At 47.8% G+C, this 19,462-nt stretch overlaps 1 protein-coding gene across 1 annotated transcript in view; it reads right to left on the reverse strand.

The window, feature by feature from the left end:
• Positions 1 to 3,071: 3,071 nt before the first annotated feature.
• LOC116946251 (uncharacterized) overlaps positions 3,072 to 19,462 on the reverse strand; it is a 46,747-nt gene continuing 30,356 nt past the window's right edge. Inside the window, exon 5 of the mRNA XM_032961266.2 lies at positions 3,072 to 7,650. Within this exon, the coding sequence (XP_032817157.2) occupies positions 7,093 to 7,650 (558 nt within the window). The 3' untranslated portion in view covers positions 3,072 to 7,092. The remainder of the gene's footprint in view (positions 7,651 to 19,462) is intronic.

A 19,462-nucleotide genomic window follows, 5' to 3' on the forward strand; every position in this document is an offset into this window, starting at 1 on the left:
ATGGCTTCGTCCATCACTTTCAAGAGCTGGATAAACCGACAACTATTTAGTCAATGTCAGCAGCAGCCACTGTGTTTAAAAGTTCAAATCCTGCATTGAGGTCAATTCAGCCTACGATAGCCCCTGGCTGATTCAATGTATGTAGAACTTCTTTCGCACCGTACGGAATTCCACAGATGTATCGGTGCCCCCCGATGAAGCTGAGCGTGGGACCACTTTGACCTTTTTTTTGTAACTCTGGCCGTTCATTCAGGAAAGGAGCCACGCACATCGAATCGTGCCCGTGTCCCCCCCCTACACGCGGGAGGAAACTGCTGTATTATTATCTACATTAGTGGCACACCCGCTCACGTCCTATACACAGCTAGCACTCAACAATTTCCTATACACAGATAGGCCAGCAGCCTACTTGCCGTGCTGCTTTCTACGAGCTCTTTGACGTCCCAGCATGTTGTTGTTCGTCTCTCTCACCCACACACAATGATCTCACCCTGATCCACGAACCCGGCCTCCGAAGTGTCACCACACCCAACATTAATTTAACATCTATTACTCTCTCGGTGCCCTTGTCTGTGACTAAATCGCTCGGAATGCGTCAAATCTCGTGAGATCTCAGAAGCCAAGCAGGGTTGAGAGCCGGGATAGGGCCCGGACAGGTGACCACGATGCACAACGGATGTTGGAAGCTACTTCGCAGCTATGCTTGTGGTCGCCAGCCAGCGCGATGCAAGTTGTGGTCAAACAACACCCACTGAGGGTTGGCATCGCCCATTGGGGACCAAACCCAGACACATTTCTCATCCTGTGTCTATTATAAACAGGTCCCTGCAGGGTGGGCTGGTAGGACAAGTCTCTGTGCTGTCTATTGCTGATTTTACACCCAACAGCACGAGATTTCACTTCGTTAAAGTATTGAAAGGGGACGGACGGACGGACACATTAATCTATTGCAGGCTGGTACACTCAGTTTACAACTTCGTTCCTACCAGTATAACTGCGCAGCTTACTGGAGGACAGTTTCAGCACAGTATCAGCGCCAGATCTCCGTACGAATCAATTCTCGCCACCTGAACACGAGATTCCAATTCAAGTGGGATGTCCGGGTCAAACCTGGACAAGTGGCCACCCTCATACTCAAGAGCCCGCACGCACGGTGTGGGGAGGCCCCCATCCAGCAGTGGATCGACAAACAGGGCCGTACACGTGCACACACCCGTAATGATTTCAACTTGTATTCGCTTACTCCCACAGCGAGAGAGAGAGAGAAAACGACTCAGAGGCGCGATGAACTAGAGACAATCTGGAAGGCGTTGATCCGGTGCCAACAATTGACCAAGCTCTTCGGTCCTCTACATATTAAGATGTTTTCCACCGAGTAATGAGTGTTAACATGAAGGGTTAACAACGGCTGTCAGATCCACTAGCCACGAAGGACAGACACCGTGTTTGGACGTGCAGGTGGTTTAACGTCGGGAGCCTTCACTGATCATAGAGCTGCGCCTGGCAGACTGCACGCGCCCACACAGCGCATCTCAGCCTACAAGGGAGCGGTTGGCAACAGCCGAGACGGAAAAAAAAATGAGCTCATTCCACAGGAATTTGGTACGAGTCCGTTCCGCGACCACATTCTTTTTCTCCAACGTCTCGGAGCATCTGGACACCACGTCTCGTTGCGTTTGCAGGCAGGGAGGCGTGTTGCCCGAATGCATATCCGACCGACCGACCTACATGGGGGGAGGGCGGTCCAGGCGGACACGTGGAAAGATTTGTGAACAGCGACAGGGCACGACGATTACGTCGTCGTCGTGCGCAAACGCTGCACCGGGCGCGGGCGGTTAAACGGTCAGCGTGGACATGAGATGGTTTGCTTCTGGACGTTGTTTGGTGCGTGATAGTACGTTAGTCGTTGTCAGCCTCGTACGGCACCTCATGCCACCGCGGTCGTGGCTTTTCAGTTAAAGACCGAAGAACAAAAATTAAACCAACCACTCCATTGCACCCCCCCCCCCGCTCTGCCAGGGGGCTAGCGGTCAGTAACGAGTTATTTTGTTGAATCAAATCGAAATTATGAAGCCCCCTTTGCTTAAGCGAAGCAACAGCCTTTTGCTCTGCGTCTCGTTCACGTACGGCGATCCGGGACGTCTCTCATTTACCGCGCCTCCGATTAGAAACGGTTGGCCACACGTACGGTGCGAAAGAAATTCAACTAAAGGTCAACTAAAGGTCAAACAAGAAGGCTTGGTTCCATTCGTGGTGTAATACGGGTTAACGCTATGTCACGAATGCTGCCCACACGCCCGTCGGTGTAAAACACAGTCACTTTGGTGATCACGGTGTTTACGGTTGCCAGAGCGTACGTATTTTCCCATTGTTGCAACAATGGGAAAATATAACTTCAAAAAGCTATTAAAATCATCAACCCATGGAACGAGATTTCCGTCGTAAAACTAGTTACTGGAGTACAAAAAAAACCCTCAACACATTTGTCACTGATACTGTGGTCTTAAAGGGAAAACAATATACAAAAAAGTGATGTTTCAGGAAATTACCCTTCTTCAGAGCACAAAATTGTGCTATGAAATTAACCTTTCCTGTAATTAAAACATCTTCGGTGTACGACCGTGGCCACCCAGAAAAGACCCCGGAGCAGAGAACAACTCAATGTCCAATTCACAAACACGAAGGAGCAGGCGTCAGAGCAACGCACTCCGCTACTCGTGACACAAGTATCTGGCTCCGTAACCTCAATGTTCAATTATACTTGTTGCGCTACAGTCTACACCCTACACCTGCATCAGCCACGCAAAGAAGACCTTGCCTGTCTCCCCTTTCAAAATGTATGTTGGTACTTTCTTTGCGTAATCAACCGGTTCATGAGATTTATTTTTTTAAATAATAATTAGTCATTGTCTTTTTTTAGTAGGAGCAGCGTCTATGTTCGCAGGGGGTGGCGGTGAGACGGGGATGGATTCAGAGTGAGGGTGGCCACACAGAAGCCGCCGTTTATTTATGGGAGGCTTGAGCTGATTTAGATAGCCCTGAGGTACAAGGAGCAATTCACACGGACACAATCTTGCCCTCCAATTTACTTTTTACACACACATTAAATTCCACAGCATTGCTTCGCGTCGTCCGTGAAACTTATATAAACACAACTGCCCTTTTGCTATCGCGCTGGCGGATTGCGTTTAGAGACCGAGGAGTAACGTGGGAATAGAACAGTCTAGAAATTTAAAGGGCACCGTAAATTAAATATAAACAACGTATGTAATGATCTGCACACTCTAAGTGTACCCGTGTATACGCGGGGCAGCCTTGGTAACGGAGATAAATAATAAATAATGCTGAAAATAAAACAGTACGTGCTTATTCGTCCAACGCAATTCGCTTCAGCGGGGCAGCAATCGGGCATCTCGAGACTCCATTTCCTCCCATGCATCAGCTCCATCTCGCCCCGTTCACGAATCCCAAATCGAACTCGACATTTCGATACACGAATACAATCCGAACGCACTCCTGAATCTGTCAACAAGCCAAAAATGCCCGTAACACAAGTCTGCGGGCACCGCAGTGGCGGTGGTATGCAGGCAGTCGCGGCTTCGATCCCGACTCTCGGGGAGGTAAACCCTTTAAAGTCCCCAACCCTGTAGGTTCATGAGCGCACCTGCCATCTTCTGACCAGGTTGCAGCCCAGCGGGTTTGGACGGTAAACCCTGCGTGTGGTTGTGCCAACCCTTGCCTCCGATGTGCCGGAGCACAGGCAGGTGCCAGCATGGCCAGACACACAACAGGCCCAGTGATGCTGGAGTATAGCCAGGCACGATCGGAGTAATGAAGCTTCAATAAGATGAGAGCAATTAGATATTTGGGTTGAGGTTTTGATGAAATGGGGTGGCTTTTTCAGTGCGGGAGAAGGGGGGGGGGGTGCACTGGCTATGTGGGTTCAAGTATACACTCCGTCGCACACATTACACAATATAACTCCTCTTATCCGCACTGGTGGAGAGTGGGGGGTGCTGTTGGCAGATCCCATCTTCTGCATTTACCCGAAAAAAAAGTTGCCCCTGAAACCACGTGGTTACGTACAGACAATGCGATGAGTTTGCCACCACTAGCTATTGACTTCTGGCTTGCGCTGAAAGCCCTCGGATGAGGGGATGGATTCATCGATTCCAAGATACCTATTCTGGGTGAATTATCCACAAATAACGCGGATAAAAGGATACATTTTCTCCCACTTGCAGGCAATGTCTCGCAATATAACCATTAACCATTTACAGTCCGTTGTCAATCCACTGTTGGATGAAGGCCTCTTCATGCCATGTTGTGGTTGTTTAGCCATACTTCCCCACGCGGTTAGTGTGGGTTGGCAAACGTGGATGTGGTGGTGCCCACCTCGATTGTGGGGTCCAAAGCGCAGCGTGCAAACCACTGCGTCGCCACTCTGCCCATCCTCTTATCCGCGGACGCCACTTATCCACAATAAAAACAAAACACGTAGGTAATACGGTGCATCCATCCTCGGATAATAGATTTTTTTACAGATCGACTGGGGCCACAAATAACAGTAGCCACGGTTAAGAGGATATTTATTGTTTAATAAAAATCACCGGCACGGAAAGCAATGCAGAGAGAGAGAGTCAACCTCAAGAGGTTTCATGACATAATACGAAACTGGCGACGAAGTCGCCAGCAAAATGTTTTGACAAACATCTCTGGGGCCAAATCAAACATTGCTGAAGTGGGGAGCGTCTGAGCACGATAGGAACTCCAGCCAACATAGCAAAGGTGACACGTTAAACATGGCAATCTCGTCTGAACAAGTTCTTCAGAATCAATCATCACTCGGATTTTCATTATTAGAATAGGTAATAATTAAATCACAGCCCTTTGTTATTTCACTGCTGGATGAAGAAATCCCCATGCCATGTCGGTAGTGGCGCTTGTTTGGCCATACTTCACCGCGCTGGTCAGTGGCGGTTGAAGAAGGGTGGGGCCAGGGTGCGGCGAAGCGGCTTAGGGCCTGTTCAGATCTACAGCTCGCCATGAAAGTTAGCCGTGGCCCGGAATCGGCCTCATACTTCTGGCGTCACAGTGCGATTGTGCGAGCCATCGTATCAACGCTACCCCTAGCTTTTTCAATTCCGGGTGAGAAACATTCTCGTAGCGACCATTCCGCAAATGCATGAAATAGTTTGCATGACATAATCCGCAGAACTCTGGCCTTGCATCGCCAACGTGGCAAAATGTTAACTACCTCGCCTGGTATACGGGAGATCGTGGGTTCGATTCCGACCCTGATGCCTTTATATTTGGAGTTTGCATGTTCTCCCCGCGGTCGCGTGCACTTTTCTCCACATTTAGAAAGGTACGTTTCCATTATTTGGCTGATCTAAAATTCCAACATGATAATCCACTTTGTTGAGCTATCATTTGTGGACAGGCCGCTTCTGAAAAACAGCTATATAGCTCAGTGGGCCTTACCTGGTCAAATACAAATCGTTTATTTTGCGTCACTCGCCGCCTCTGTATACTTAACACGTGCACAAGCGCTGCCATCTTCACGACAAACCTTAAGGCACATTTGTACACACTCGTTTTTCAAGTATGAGATATATTTTGTCATAACAGGATGAATTGCCGTTTTATTTATTTGCTCCTTGTCATTGCACTGCTGAACGAAGGCCTCCCCCATGCCTGTGTCAGTCGTGGTGGTCGTTTGACCATACTTCACCAAAAACAGTCGCTGAAGGTTGATCAATGGCATGGAGGCTTACCCCGGACCGGTTGATGGCCAAGCAATGGAACTCAAGTTGCCAGGTTCCCAGCACAGTACGCTAACCACAGCACCACCGCTGCACATGCCCGCAGGATTTACTATGAACCCCGTAAGACGTGCTTAGTCACAAAATTACACTGCAATTATTGATGCCATTTGATAATGGGCCCCGAGACTCGGTTCAAACGCAGAGTGTAATACAAGAATGAGTGGAGGTAGCTCAGGGGTTGAACGCCTTATCGGAGACCCTGAGTTGGCACCGCTGAGAGCCTGGGTTCAATTCTGGGTTTAAGATTTTCCTTATGAACTGGGTTCTCGAGTGGAGCGTGCTGATGGTTTAATAACTGCATTGGGAAAAAAATAAGTCGATTTGGCTTTCATCTCATTCGGCATATGCCAGCTCTGCACACTCAACATTTCGGTTTAATCGCCATGCGATGGACACTCATTGCCGGGCATATGAAAGAAATGCGCCACCAATTGCGGATTTATGGGGCCTGTATTGAAGTAACTTCAGTAGTGGCTCCGTGACGTCATCTTGTCGGGGGGCGGTGTCAGGTCACAATGCTCGCTGCGTAAGTTTCCAAATAAAAAAAATCCTTCCTCTCGTGATAAAAAGGTGGAACAGAAAAGGAAATATTATTAGCGTAGCAAAATAAGCGAGACAAAGTAAATAAATAAAACAAGCATCCGTCGGTGAATTTACATCGAAATATGTGTTCAATGTATCAGCTTTTTCGGTCTTCCAGACCAATATTTTCCAGCAGCATTTCATTGAGCAACCAAACTCTGTGCCATTTCGACCTTCAAGAATCTCACGAGAAAAGCCAGACTTGTTAAACAAATCTGTCTCGTTAAAAGGAATGCTAATGCCTCACACTGGTCTGGAAGGTCCCATTCATAGGCATCTGATAGGGCTGCATTTCTCACTGAATATTATCTAGGTTGCTGGTAGACTGCAGTAGGTGGCACATGACTAGTAAGTAGCCATAGCTAAAGGTAAACTGGGTGTCGTATGCCAGATACGGAAGTATTTTCTGTGTCACTGACGTGAACAAACCCAGCTGCAATGAATCCCTGGCTATTGAACTCAAACGTAAATTTCATACAGAGCGACGAACGAAAGGGCATTTATTTATGTATATTTTTTTCATTGCCCTGTCATGCTCCAAAACAGCTCACAACGTGGCTTTATACAAAATGAACATTACAATGACCACCGCCTTGTGTGCCTACCCTCCTTAAAGCCGGCAGTGGATGGAGCACGCACGCACGCATTCACGCACGCACGCACGCTCGCCACGGCTCCCACGTCAGGTGTACTGCCTGTGCGCCTGCAGCTTCGAGCCTGGAGTGTGGAAAGCGGCGGATGCCCTCGGGGGTGGCATCGCGGCCGTCTGACTCCGGCCTATCCGGGGGGACCCCCCGCTGCCCCCCGCGCTACTCCCGCTGCCCCCGCCCTCCCCGGGAGACCCCCTCCGCTGACCCCTCTGCGCGTCACCCCCGTAGCGACCAGCCCCTCCCAGAGCCGACAGCTGCGGCGATGAAATGTTCCTGTGATGCTGCAGCAGGGTCTGATTGGGCCGGTACGACTGATGCTGCTGCTGATGCTGCTGCTGCTGTTGATGATGGTGCTGTTGATGATGGTGCTGTTGATGATGGTCGTAGGTTTGAGGCGACCTGTACGGCTCCTGGTGGGACCGGTACTGGTCGGCGCCTCCCTGGCGCATCCCCGCGGGGAGGGAGGAGCGGTAGGAGGCGAGGGCTCCCGCCGAGGGCTCTCGGTGAGAGGCGCGATCCTTGAAGAGGGCGGCCGCCGGGGAGCTGCGGAGGCGCTGGGGCGGAGCGGGCGGCTGGCGGAAGCGCCTGCTCTGTGCGCGCAGGGACAGGGATCGGGGTGGCGGAGAAAAGGGGATAGGAGAGGCGTGAGAGCCTGCGACGGTGCGTCATTGTCGTCGTGGTCATCATCATCATCAGCAGCAGCAGCAGCAGCCATGGTCATTCCACTGCTGGATGAAGGCCACCCAACAGGGTGTCGCCCAGTGCCGGATTATCCTCGTAGCAAAAGTAGCTACATATGTAGCTACGGGCCCAGCACTTTCAAGGGCCCCGTGCTAAATGCTTTCAAGCTATCAATTCTGCACTTGCTCTATTACTATAGTACTATACCGCCTTCAACTTTTATGAACGACTGGGTGCTAAAGGTTAGCGACTTGTCGTATTATCTGGCTGTAATAGCAAATGAAAAAAATACAATAACTTTACTATGCAAGTTAAATATTTATGTGTTTTAATATTTACGTTTTTTTAAATTTAGGGCCCCTTTATAACATGATGCTACAGGCCCCGCACTCGATTAATCTGGCACCAGTGTCGCCACCCACCCAGATAAACGAAGGTAAAAACACAAGTATACACAAGCAAGGCAAAGATCCCCCGTGTAGCCTTAACAGGCTGGTAGGGCGATTTCTGTTTGCGAGCCGCACCTATGAAGGCCGGCACGGCACACGAGGGGGGGAGGGGGCAGCATCGTGCCTGACTGTCTCCCTGGTGGCGATGTTTCACACATCGCCACCAGGTACTCATTTTAGGCTGAGTCGACCTAACACATGCACACTCGGACACACGCGTGATCAGTATGCACTTACATGCCCCACACAAGATCTCCAGATAGATGTCGTAGTTTTGAGACTTAAAAAGCCATTCCTCTCATTTTTTCTTGGCATTGGTATTTATAATTTACATGGACATATATGACAAATATTTCCTGTTTAAACTTACAGACCTGTTGCAGCAAGGGCTGTTTAGCGAGCACCTATGAAGGCCGCCACAGCACACGAGGGGGTTTGTGGCCAGCACCACGCCCAGGCATCTTTGTCCCCCAGTAGCGATGTTTATTCATCGAACCAGGTACTCATTTGAGGCCGTGTCAACCTAGGAGAGGCCCAGGATCGGTTCAGATAATCGTCACTGGTGTTGGCCGTGAGCGGGAATCGAACTCGGGTCGCCGGGTTCGTAGCGGAGCGTGCTAACCACCACCCACCCCCTCCCCCACTAGACACTGCACGAGAACTCACAGGCACGCACAGTCACGTCCACGTGCAGGAGACGTCGCTAGCAGGTTTGATGACCGGCGATCGACATAAACATTGGAGTGGCGGCCAAGACAGAGAACGCACCCGAGAGGACCTCCAACGAGGAGATGGAGCGGTGAAATCAGCCGAACAGATCGCTACATCAGGGCCCATGAGAGACAGTGGCGTCTTGGGGAGAATTTCCGTTCAGTGTCAGATTCAGCATGGCTGATGATGACGATGATTGCCATTGATTGCAACAACAACCGCCGTTCGCCACTAAGCGGAGGTGACGTCACCGGGGCGCTTGTGCCAGTGTGCCAGGCTAGGTGCACCTCGAGGCCGCACAAATCATGACATAGTCACTTGGCCTTAGGTCACGGGAGGAGAGACCCAGGTGCCATGGGGTTTACTGACTGAGACGACCGACAGACGCACCCACCCGTGTTCCCCTCCCCGCTGCTCCCCCGTGATGGTGTACACGGACACAATGCACCGCAGGGGCAGCAGTGGCGTGGCTTGGCCGTGCGCGCAACCACGAATGCCACGGCGAGCAGGTGGAGCTCTCGGGTTACGCGCCTAACCCCCTGGGACCCGACTGCGCTCGGCACCGCGCATGCCGCGGACGACGTCGCCTCGAATAGCTCGCGCGTGGCATTCCTGAGATGTCTCTGCCTCAGCAGCACAAAGGGTGGTGATGGTGATGATGACATGATCTCATCATACCCTTTGACAATTATTGTTTTTTTTCGTGTCTGCATGTGTCTTCTCCCCTCCCCTGAATGATGGGCGTTTAACAGTGATTTAAACACACACACACACAAGCTATTATCACTATCGTTATCGTTCGCTAGAAGAGAGCGGCACTGCAGTTTGAGCATTCGGAAAGCGATCTACAATGTCAGGAATTCAAACCCGAGTAGCAGCGGGTCACCCTCTCACATTTTTTAAGATAGAAAAGTCACCTGCGCCGTACTGGTTTGCAGAAAGTTAACACGAACTTTTTTTTCATGGGCATCATGGCCTCTGCCACAGGAATGTGGAGTGTACACCACTGGCTCGGCACTGCGCAAACTGCGTGCAAGAAATATGCATGAGCTTATGATGTACGCGTCACATTGTGTGTGGGCGTGTACTTTGTGTGCCTTGGAAATCTGACAGCAAGTGAGGGAAAAAAGTATTTGATCCCCTGCTGATGTTGTACGTTTGCCCACTGACAAAGAAATGATCAGTCTATAATTTCAATGGTAGGTTGATTTGAACAGTGAGAGACAGAATAACAACAACAAAAAAATCCAGAAAAACGCATGTCAAAAATGTTATAAATTGATTTGCATTTTAATGGGGGGAATAAGTATTTGACCCCTCTGCAAAACATTACTTAGTACTTGGTGGCAAAACCCTTGTTGGTAATCACAGAGGTCAGACGTTTCTTGTAGTTGGCCACCAGGTTTGCACACATCTCAGGAGGGATTTTGTCCCACTCCTCTTTGCAGATCTTCTCCAAGTCATTAAGGTTTCGAGGCTGACACTTGGCAACTCGAACCTTCAGCTCCCTCCACATATTTTCTATGGGATTAAGGTCTGGAGAATGGCTAGGCCACTCCAGGACCTTAATGTGCTTGTTCTTGAGCCACTCTTTTGTTGCCTTGGCCGTGTGTTTTGGGTCATTGTCATGCTGGAATACCTATCCACGACCCATTTTCAATGCCCTGGCTGAGGGAAGGAGGTTCTCACCCAAGATTTGACGGTGGTACATGGCCCCGTCCATCGTCTCTTTGATGCGGTGAAGTTGTCCTGTCCCCTTAGCAGAAAAACACCCCCAAAACATAATGTTTCCACCTCCATGTGTGACGGTGGGGATGGTGTTCTTGGGGTCATAGGCAGCATTTCTCCTCCTCCCAACACGGCGAGTTGAGTTGATGCCAAAGAGCTCCATTTTGGTCTCATCTGCCCACAACACTTTCACCCAGTTGTCCTCTGAATCATTCAGATGTTCATTGGCAAACTTCAGACGGGCATGTATATGTGCTTTCTTGAGCAGGGGGACCTTGCGGGCGCTGCAGGATTTCAGTCCTTCACGGTGTAGTGTGTTACCAATTGTTTTCTAGGTGACTATGGTCCCAGCTGCAATGAGATCATTGAGAAGATCCTCCCGTGTAGTTCTGGGACAATTCCTCACCGTTCTCATGATCATTGCAACTCCACGAGGTGAGATCTTGCATGGAGCCCCAGGCCGAGGGAGATTGACAGTTCTTTTGTGTTTCTTCCATTTGCGAATAATTGCACCAACTGTTGTCACCTTCTCACGAAGCTGCTTGGCAATGGTCGCGTAGCTCATTCCAGCCTTGTGTAGGTCTATAATCTTGTCCCTGACATCCTTGGAGAGCTCTTTGATCTTGGCCATGGTGGAGAGTTTGGAATCTGATTGATTGATTGCTTCTGTGAACAGGTGTCTTTTATACAGGTAACAAGCTGAGATTAGGAGCACTCCCTTTAAGAGTGTGCTCCTAATCTCAGCTCGTTATCTGTATAAAAGACACCTGGGAGCCAGAAATCTTTCTGATTGAGAGGGGGTCAAATACTTATTTCCCTCATTAAAATGCAAATCAATTTATAACATTTTCGACATGCGTTTTTCTGGATTTTCTTGTTGCTATTCTGTCTCTCACTGTTCAAGTAAACCTACCATTACAATTATAGACTGATCATTTCTTTGTCAGTGGGCAAACGTACAAAATCAGCAGGGGATCAAATACTTTTTTCGCTCATTGTATTGGATGCTAAGCAGGGTTGAGTGTGGCGAAAAGGGAATCATTATAAGAGTCACGGTGAAGAGAGACGCGAGGTATTTTCTCAAGGAAGAATCCCTTTGGTATTTGGGCCTCAGGGCAGGCCGACGCTACGTGGATCAGAGGTCAATGAGAGGCTGAACAGGAGGTGGACGAGCTGGAGATTCCGCTCCTGCAAATACTGCTGCCATGGCAACTACGTCCCAGCTACAGAGACAGTGCTCCGAGACTCGAGGCTCCCAAGGAAGTTGTGCTACTGCCCTTCACTTGCACCAGAGCAGTGGAGTGTGGAACACTTGGAGTGTTGATGAGCTCATACGTAGGATGGACGACGACAACAGGCACATTTAAAGTGTGCCGTTCGGGAAAAAAATGAAAGGAGCGTGAAAGAGAGGAAGACCGAGTAGAGACACGACTTGACGGCAGAGGCGACTGGTGCCAGGAAGATGTGGCACGACTTGAGCATATTGGCACAAGATGGACAGAAAGTGAAAACAAATGACGAAATCTGCAGTGGACACCTTTGGGCTATCTGCCGATGGATCGTGGTGATGATGAGTTCTCTAGCACAGAGAAAGTTAAATTGTTGTCCCACATTGGTCTTGATTGCTATTCACGCTTGGTTTCTTAAAACAAACAGGATAAAGGGCTCTTGGTGTGGCGTCCACCCTGCTCGTCCGTCAGGCCCTCGCACAACCCGCGCAGCACATCATTCCGCTCCGCGACGTCGAGCGTGGACAGCGCGCGGACGGGCGACCACCGTGCGTACAGCGGCTGTTTATGGGCTGCCGCGGGACGACATCGTGGGCGGCATAAGTGAAGGGCAGCAAAGTCCATTGTTGTAATGCGCTTCGATGCTCCCTGCCTACGCCGGTGTTGTGAAATAACTTCCGGGACCCCCAAGTGGGGTCTCCTCTCGTACGGCTGCGCTCTGATGAAAGTGCCGGGCACCGAGACGTGTTGTGCAGAGCCAGTGCCGGCAATGGCCGATTTAGGCCCTCCAAGCAGAGGTCATTTTGCCACCGCCCCCACCCCCCACCCCCCTGCATTGGTGAGATAACAGAAGCGATATAGACGTTTAACACGCAGGCCTTCGTGAGTAATATCACCCACAACAGGTTTTTTAGTGTTAGATCGTGTAAATATATAAATGTGTCGTTTCGCCAGTAATCACAACTAGATTTATCAGGCGACTGCCAGGTTTGTGATCTGGCTGTTGCCTGATGAAGCTAGTTGTGATTACTGGCGAAACGACATACTAAGATTGTAAATGTTGTGGCTCTCCAACACACCAGTGTGCTGTACTAGTGACGAATTGGCCATGTTCTGTTCACGTGGCAACCCTTACTAGTTGGCTGTGTCGGCTGGTGGCGGGTTTTAACGACACATTAATGTTTACCCGATGTAACCCCCCCCAAAAAAACTGTATTATGGAAGATATAGACGTGCGAAGGGACAAGAGGAGGAGATAGTACGACGAGAGGAATGTAGACAAAGTAGAGATATAGTTACACGTGAAGAAAGGTACAGACAAGATAGATATTAATTCGATATTTGTTCTTTCATGTAAGGAGTCGAATTCAAGTAAATATTTGGTGGACCACTGATTTTTGTCTCGAATCCAAGGCCCCTTGAGCTGTTTGGGGCCTGAAGCCTTTCGCTTTGCTAATTCCGGGCGGCACCACTGTGTGTAATTGTCCACGTCACCTTTCTCTAATATAGGCGTTACCAAAAGTAAAACCTGCTTTTAAAACGCCTGGTTCAGATGTTTCAGATGGCGCACGCGTATATTTATACTGACGGTATAGGTTATAAAAATGTCAATTCAAAGCCACGAGAACGGGAGCTGTGAGAACCGGGTTCCGCCGCCGGTAAATTCTGCCCAATCTTCCGAGGCCCTCGCGAACCAAGCAACATCATCCCTCCTGCACACGCCGCAAGGGTCCGGTCAAGTTGGTATTTTTTTTTTGCGCTAGTGATGGACGTCGTCGCAGGGTTAAAGCGAGCCACGTTTCGTGCTCACTTCCGTCACTCGCTTTAAAAAAAAAAATCGGCAAAAATATCATTACACGTATCACTTTAAAATATTCTCGTAGAAAACCCCCCCCCCCCCACGCACAATAGCAAATGTCAATCCTTTGAAAACAACTTCGAACAATCCCACTAAGACTGCTTGACAAAGGCTGGCCCCTGCCGTAAGGCGATCCTGTAAGTGAGCGCCTATTGCCGAAAACACCCAAGGATTAGTCACGCCACCCTCCCAGGTTGAGTTTCGGGAGCGTCCCTCCATTGGCAACTTCGTCGCCTTTCACGAGACAATCTGCAGCGATGGACGTCTGTCCAGGGTGCTGCTTTGCGCTCGATGAGTGCATGCGGACAGGGACGGCCCGTTTTGGCAATCTACTGCTGGATGAGGGCCTCCGCCACACCGTGCGGGCGGTGGGGGTTATTTGACCATACTTCACCATTCCGGTCGGTGCCGGTTGTCGAAGGCGGGTAAGCATAGGTGAGGGAGCATATAAGCACGGGACAAAAAAGAAGGTGTCTATTATTGCACTTCTCTCTGCTTCGCACTACGCAATGAATCTAATACAATTAATGAACATTTGACAGATGGTATTATGCGTGGCACGCACTTCAATGTGGCTAAAGAGTGGACGCAAATAATTATAGGCGAGACCAAGATGGTTACTCTCGCAGATTCTAGTTCACTTGGAAGCGAACTTTTCTCTGGTTCTAAGCAACAGATTTATAATGCCCGGTAGGGAAGCAAGATTGTTAAATTTATATTAGCGTAGTCTTTGGCTCTTTCGGTGAAGTCACGTAGGTATAAAATAAAATGAATCACGACCTTTCGATTGCAACACAAGCAATCATTATCATCAGGTGGGAAAACCGGTTAAAGCATCGAAGACTTGTAACGAGCACTCACTGAACTCGATGGGAGAATGTTTCAGATATACAAAATAGTGGGGACACGTGGTGTGAGACGGCCGAGGAAGCAAGTCAAAGAAAAGAGGTGTGTCAGGGTAAAACATGAACATAAAACCGAGGATGCAAAGAACTCTGTAAAACAATTAAGTAAAGAATGAGGAAAGAAGGGAACCCAGGACACAGAGAGAACGCAAGACAGGGTGAGTGAAGATGTCATAACAAGCAGTGGGAGCGTGACAGCGGCGAGATGGGATCAAACCGCACGATGAACAACGCAACCAGCCACTCGTGTCATTGTGGAGAAGGTAAGGAATAAAAAACAATGAGTAAGTAGGCAACACGCCCTCTTCACAGATCTGTCCCATCAGCCACCTTGGGCTCCTGGCGGTGCCATGATCTTAGTAATAGCGGTTCAGCCATAATACAGTTTTATTGGGTTAGATCACGTAAATATATAAATGTGTCGTAGAAACCCACCACCACCCGACACAGCCAACTAGTAAGGGTTGTCACATAAACAGAACGTGCCGATTCGTTACTAGTACAGCACACCGGTGTGTTGGAGAGCCAAGGCACAACATTTACAATATGAGTACGATGTTTCGACAGTAATTACAACTAGCTTCATCAGGCAACAGTTATACTAGTAACGAATTGGCATGTTCTATCTTTATTTGAAGCTTTCGTGACTGCAGGAATCCATACTCTTTGGTTATTTCGGTAAAGTCACGTAGATAGAAAATTCTGTTTACGTGACAACCCTTACAAATTGGCAGTGTCGGGTGGTGGTGGGTTTAACGACACATTTATATATTTACACGATCTAACCAAAATAAACCTGGATTATGGATGATATTGGTCGCGAAAGCCTACGTGTTAAACTGACTAATATTGAATTTTGATTTAAAGCTTTCGTGACTGCAGGGATTCATATTCTTGGTTCTTTCGGTAAAGTCACGTAGAAGGGAAACAATAAAACAATTTAAAAAAAATATATAAAACAATACAATTCTCACGACGTTTCGACTGCAACACAAGCAATCATCATCAGGTGTGGTTTTCACACCTCATGATGATTGCTTGTGTTGCAGTCGAAACGTCGTGAGAATTGTATTGTTTTATATATTTTTTAAAATTGTTTTATTGTTTCCCTTCTACGTGACTTTACCGAAAGAACCAAGAATATGACTAATATTGGTTTAACACAGCAAACTCCGGACCGGTTTGGACATTCAGAGCCTCATCAGCACAATCAGGCTTGCTTGAACCAACAATGCCGGTGAACTGCCCGCTGTTTACAGGCAAGGACGCTCTCCGTTTGGGTATGGGTCATGGTTTGTCACTCGGTAAAGGACTCGGAAAACTCGCAGAGGAATCCGATGCGGATTTTTACAGCCAATTATTTTAAATACAGCATATGTATTTTGTTGTTGTTGCAGTTATCGATGAGGATGTTCCAGCTGTCTCAGTTAAAGTAGTAGCCGCTGCACCTCATTGAACGAAAAAGGAGAAATGCCCTCAGACGCAGATGGAATTGTTGGACATCATCGACGAAAGTGGCACCAGCTGTCACAGATACATTGGCAGATGCATTTACAAACGTTCACACAGATGTGAAACATCTCAATATTCGTATGGTGCCCTCACCATTGAATCTATTCAAAAATAGGATGCAAGACTGATTTCACTCTTTCATACCTATCAGCCTCTCCGCTCAAATACATGAACTCGTCGTGAAGATTGTACGGAAGAAATTTAGAGGCAAATCACAAGCTACAGACTTAATATCCACTATCTAGAAAACGCAATTCAATATCGAATACCATTGCAATTGGGAGTTGAAGACAATGAAAAGTTAGTCGATTCTGCGGAAACTGATATATTCATCCAAGTTCTCACAAACCAAAGCCTTTATACTTTATATATAAAAATGTACATACTGTACATAAATTACCAAAACCATAAATAAACATGTTAGAGCGACACTGACATTTCATGAGGAAAGTAACAAAATACGCAACATGCGAGGAACAAATGCTCCAATCAAGGCTACGGATGGTGAAACTTGACCGCATTCTCAGAATTGGATTGGAGAAAGAAAGGCACGCAGGCCAGCGGAGAGAGGATGAAGCCACCTCATTATAACAACCAATGGAAATCGACTTCGGTAATCTTTTGATGACCTTAACAAAGGAATGCCGCAAAGTAGGACGAAGAATAAGTACGAGCGAAACAAAAACCACGTCAAAGAAAGTTTGACGAACAAAGGGGAATAATTGGGGGGCAGACACAAAGGGAAAGCACAACGGAGTGTGCGTTTCACACGTAGGCTTCTGCGACCAATATCTATAATAAAATGGGTTTTTTTGGGGGCGAGATCGCATAAATATAAATGCGTCATTAAAGCAGCCACCACCCGACACAGCCAATTCGTAAGGTTTGTCACGTAAACAAAACTTGCCAATTAGTTACTACTTCAACAGGCACCGGTGTGTTGGAGAGTAACATCCCACAACATTTACAATTCGAGTACGACGTTTCGCTGGTGATTACAACAACCGGCTTCATCAGGCGATAAGACAGAATCGTGGAGAAGTCTTCCTGTTTCCGTCTTAAAAGGAAGACTAGAATACAGAGTGTGGGTCTGTCTGTCTGGGGCAATCCGTGAAGGTGGACCGGGGTACAGACGCTGACGTCTGTTTTTTGGGGAAATAAAATTTGACAATGATGAGCCACGTAATAAATGCTCCTAGAGAAGACGTGATATATTCGGTGTATTGGCGAATGGAAACATCGACTCTGACAACCACCACTGAGCAAGAAGCTGAAAAGTGCATACTTATGCACAGAGAAATGCATGCTTGACAAAGCACCAGGACACAGGAATAGAAAATTTCGGATCACAGAACAGATGCACATTATGGACAATCTTGTTGACTGTTAACAAAAAAAAAGTCAACTGGTTTGGGCAATGCTAGCTGGCTTTGGCAATACACATCCAAGAGGAAGACCACAGTGGAGGATGGAGAGATGAGATCAGCTCATAGGCAGGATGTTGATGATGCAGAGAGGCCTTCATCCAGCATGAAGGTGATGATGAACAGGAATCACCCATAGGTGGTGGAGGATATTTCCCTATGAACATTTAGCTCAGACAAGAGTCACGACTGGAAAGTGGTGCAACAATATCCCAACACCCATGCATATCTATGGGTGAGTCAACAGGAAGCACTAAGACGACTTTGTTAGGTTAATAAAGTTGACAAACGTATGTAATTTACCACGATTCCCAATCACCAAAACGACCTACGCCAACCTCGCCAAGATTCCTGCCCAGATAAGTTGGGCCCGTTCCCTGGGTTGGTAACTAGGTCGATGTGGGTATGGAGAAATCAGTGAGCGGTGGGGGCCCATGTCCGCTGCCTCGTTTACTCTTCATCCCATGGATTAGTGGCTGTCATTACGCGATTGTAACTACAGCGTCACATTTGATGCCCATTTTCCCCTTGCGTTGCACTGCACAATTATTCAACGCCCTGCAACACAATGGAGCGTCTATGCAATTGTTATTATTATGGAAGGGCAACCGTAAGTATTTGTTTTAGCCAGCCACAATTAAACTTGCGTGTGCAGAGAAAGAAAACGAGAGAAAGAAAATGCCGCTTGATGACTTTGATGAAAAGGGTCCGCACAGTGAAATGAATAAGGGCGCTGCTCCAGATGGGACCAGGGATGGAGAGAGCTGAGCCGCAAGCTGCCGCTAAGGAAAGGACGAAAGAAGATGCATGCCCACCCCGTTTTGTCTAACGCCACCGCACACCAATTATTCTTGGACAGATAGCCGTGCGTGCACGGTGCAGGCCACGTAAAGTGTGCCGACGCATCAATTCATCGTCCAACATTAATTTCTGAGCTTCCGGGGCACATGCATCGATTCAACGGTATAAGAATCGGTGTCATTTTAGTTGACGATTCGTACACGTTGCATGCAGTGGGTTCATGTGATCCCCAGAGCCGCAATTGGCCACTACATTCATCATTGTGTTTTAAAGACAAAGAATCGATGCACTCACGTGATCTGGTGGTAGAAATGGGACGATACACCCTCCGCCCGAGTTGATTGCTAAGCAGGGTTCTGGGTTTGCTCACCACTTCAAGAATTGCTTGCATTTGTCTCATTTATCGCCATCTCATTTGTATTGTTTTTTAAGCTCACCAGTCTTTTTATTTTTTGATTTAAAGCTTTCGTGACTGCAGTAATTCATATTCTTAGTTTTTTCGGTAAAGTCACGTTGAAGGGAAACAACAAAATAATAAAATATATATAAAACAATAAAAAATTCTTACGACGTTTCGACCATAACTCAAACGGTCGTCTTCAGGTGTGTTGGTTTGCATAATTTTTTTTTTAAACGGCGCATTTATTTATATATATTTTATTATTTTGTTGTTTCCCCTCACCAGTCTTGTTTGAACAGTTTTTTTTATTACTTACTTCAGTTGGCATAAATGTAAGGTTAGCATCAAATGTGCATGTCGTGAGAGCAAGACTCGATTTTAATCTACGAATCAATTCATCGTTACGTGCACGGCCAAAACCCCATTTTTGTGTTTCAGACAAACATTGAGCAAAAAAAACAATCCATTTTTGCCTGCTCGTGGGTGGCAGTGCCACAGTGATTAGCACGCAGCGCTACAAGCTCACAAAACCAGGTTTGAATCTGATGATGGCACATGTCTAACACTAGTTAGGTCACGACTATTTGCATCTTCACACATTTTGTACCAGTTAAGGCCCACTGAGCTATATAGATCTTTTTCAGAAGCGACCTAAGGATGACAATTGATGGCTCGACGAAGTGGCATATCACGTGGAAATGTAT

Source organism: Petromyzon marinus, chromosome 26 (assembly GCF_048934315.1).
Source record: "Petromyzon marinus isolate PM22_M1 ecotype Great Lakes invasive population chromosome 26, UKy_Petmar_22M1.pri1.0, whole genome shotgun sequence".
NCBI lineage: Eukaryota > Metazoa > Chordata > Hyperoartia > Petromyzontiformes > Petromyzontidae > Petromyzon > Petromyzon marinus.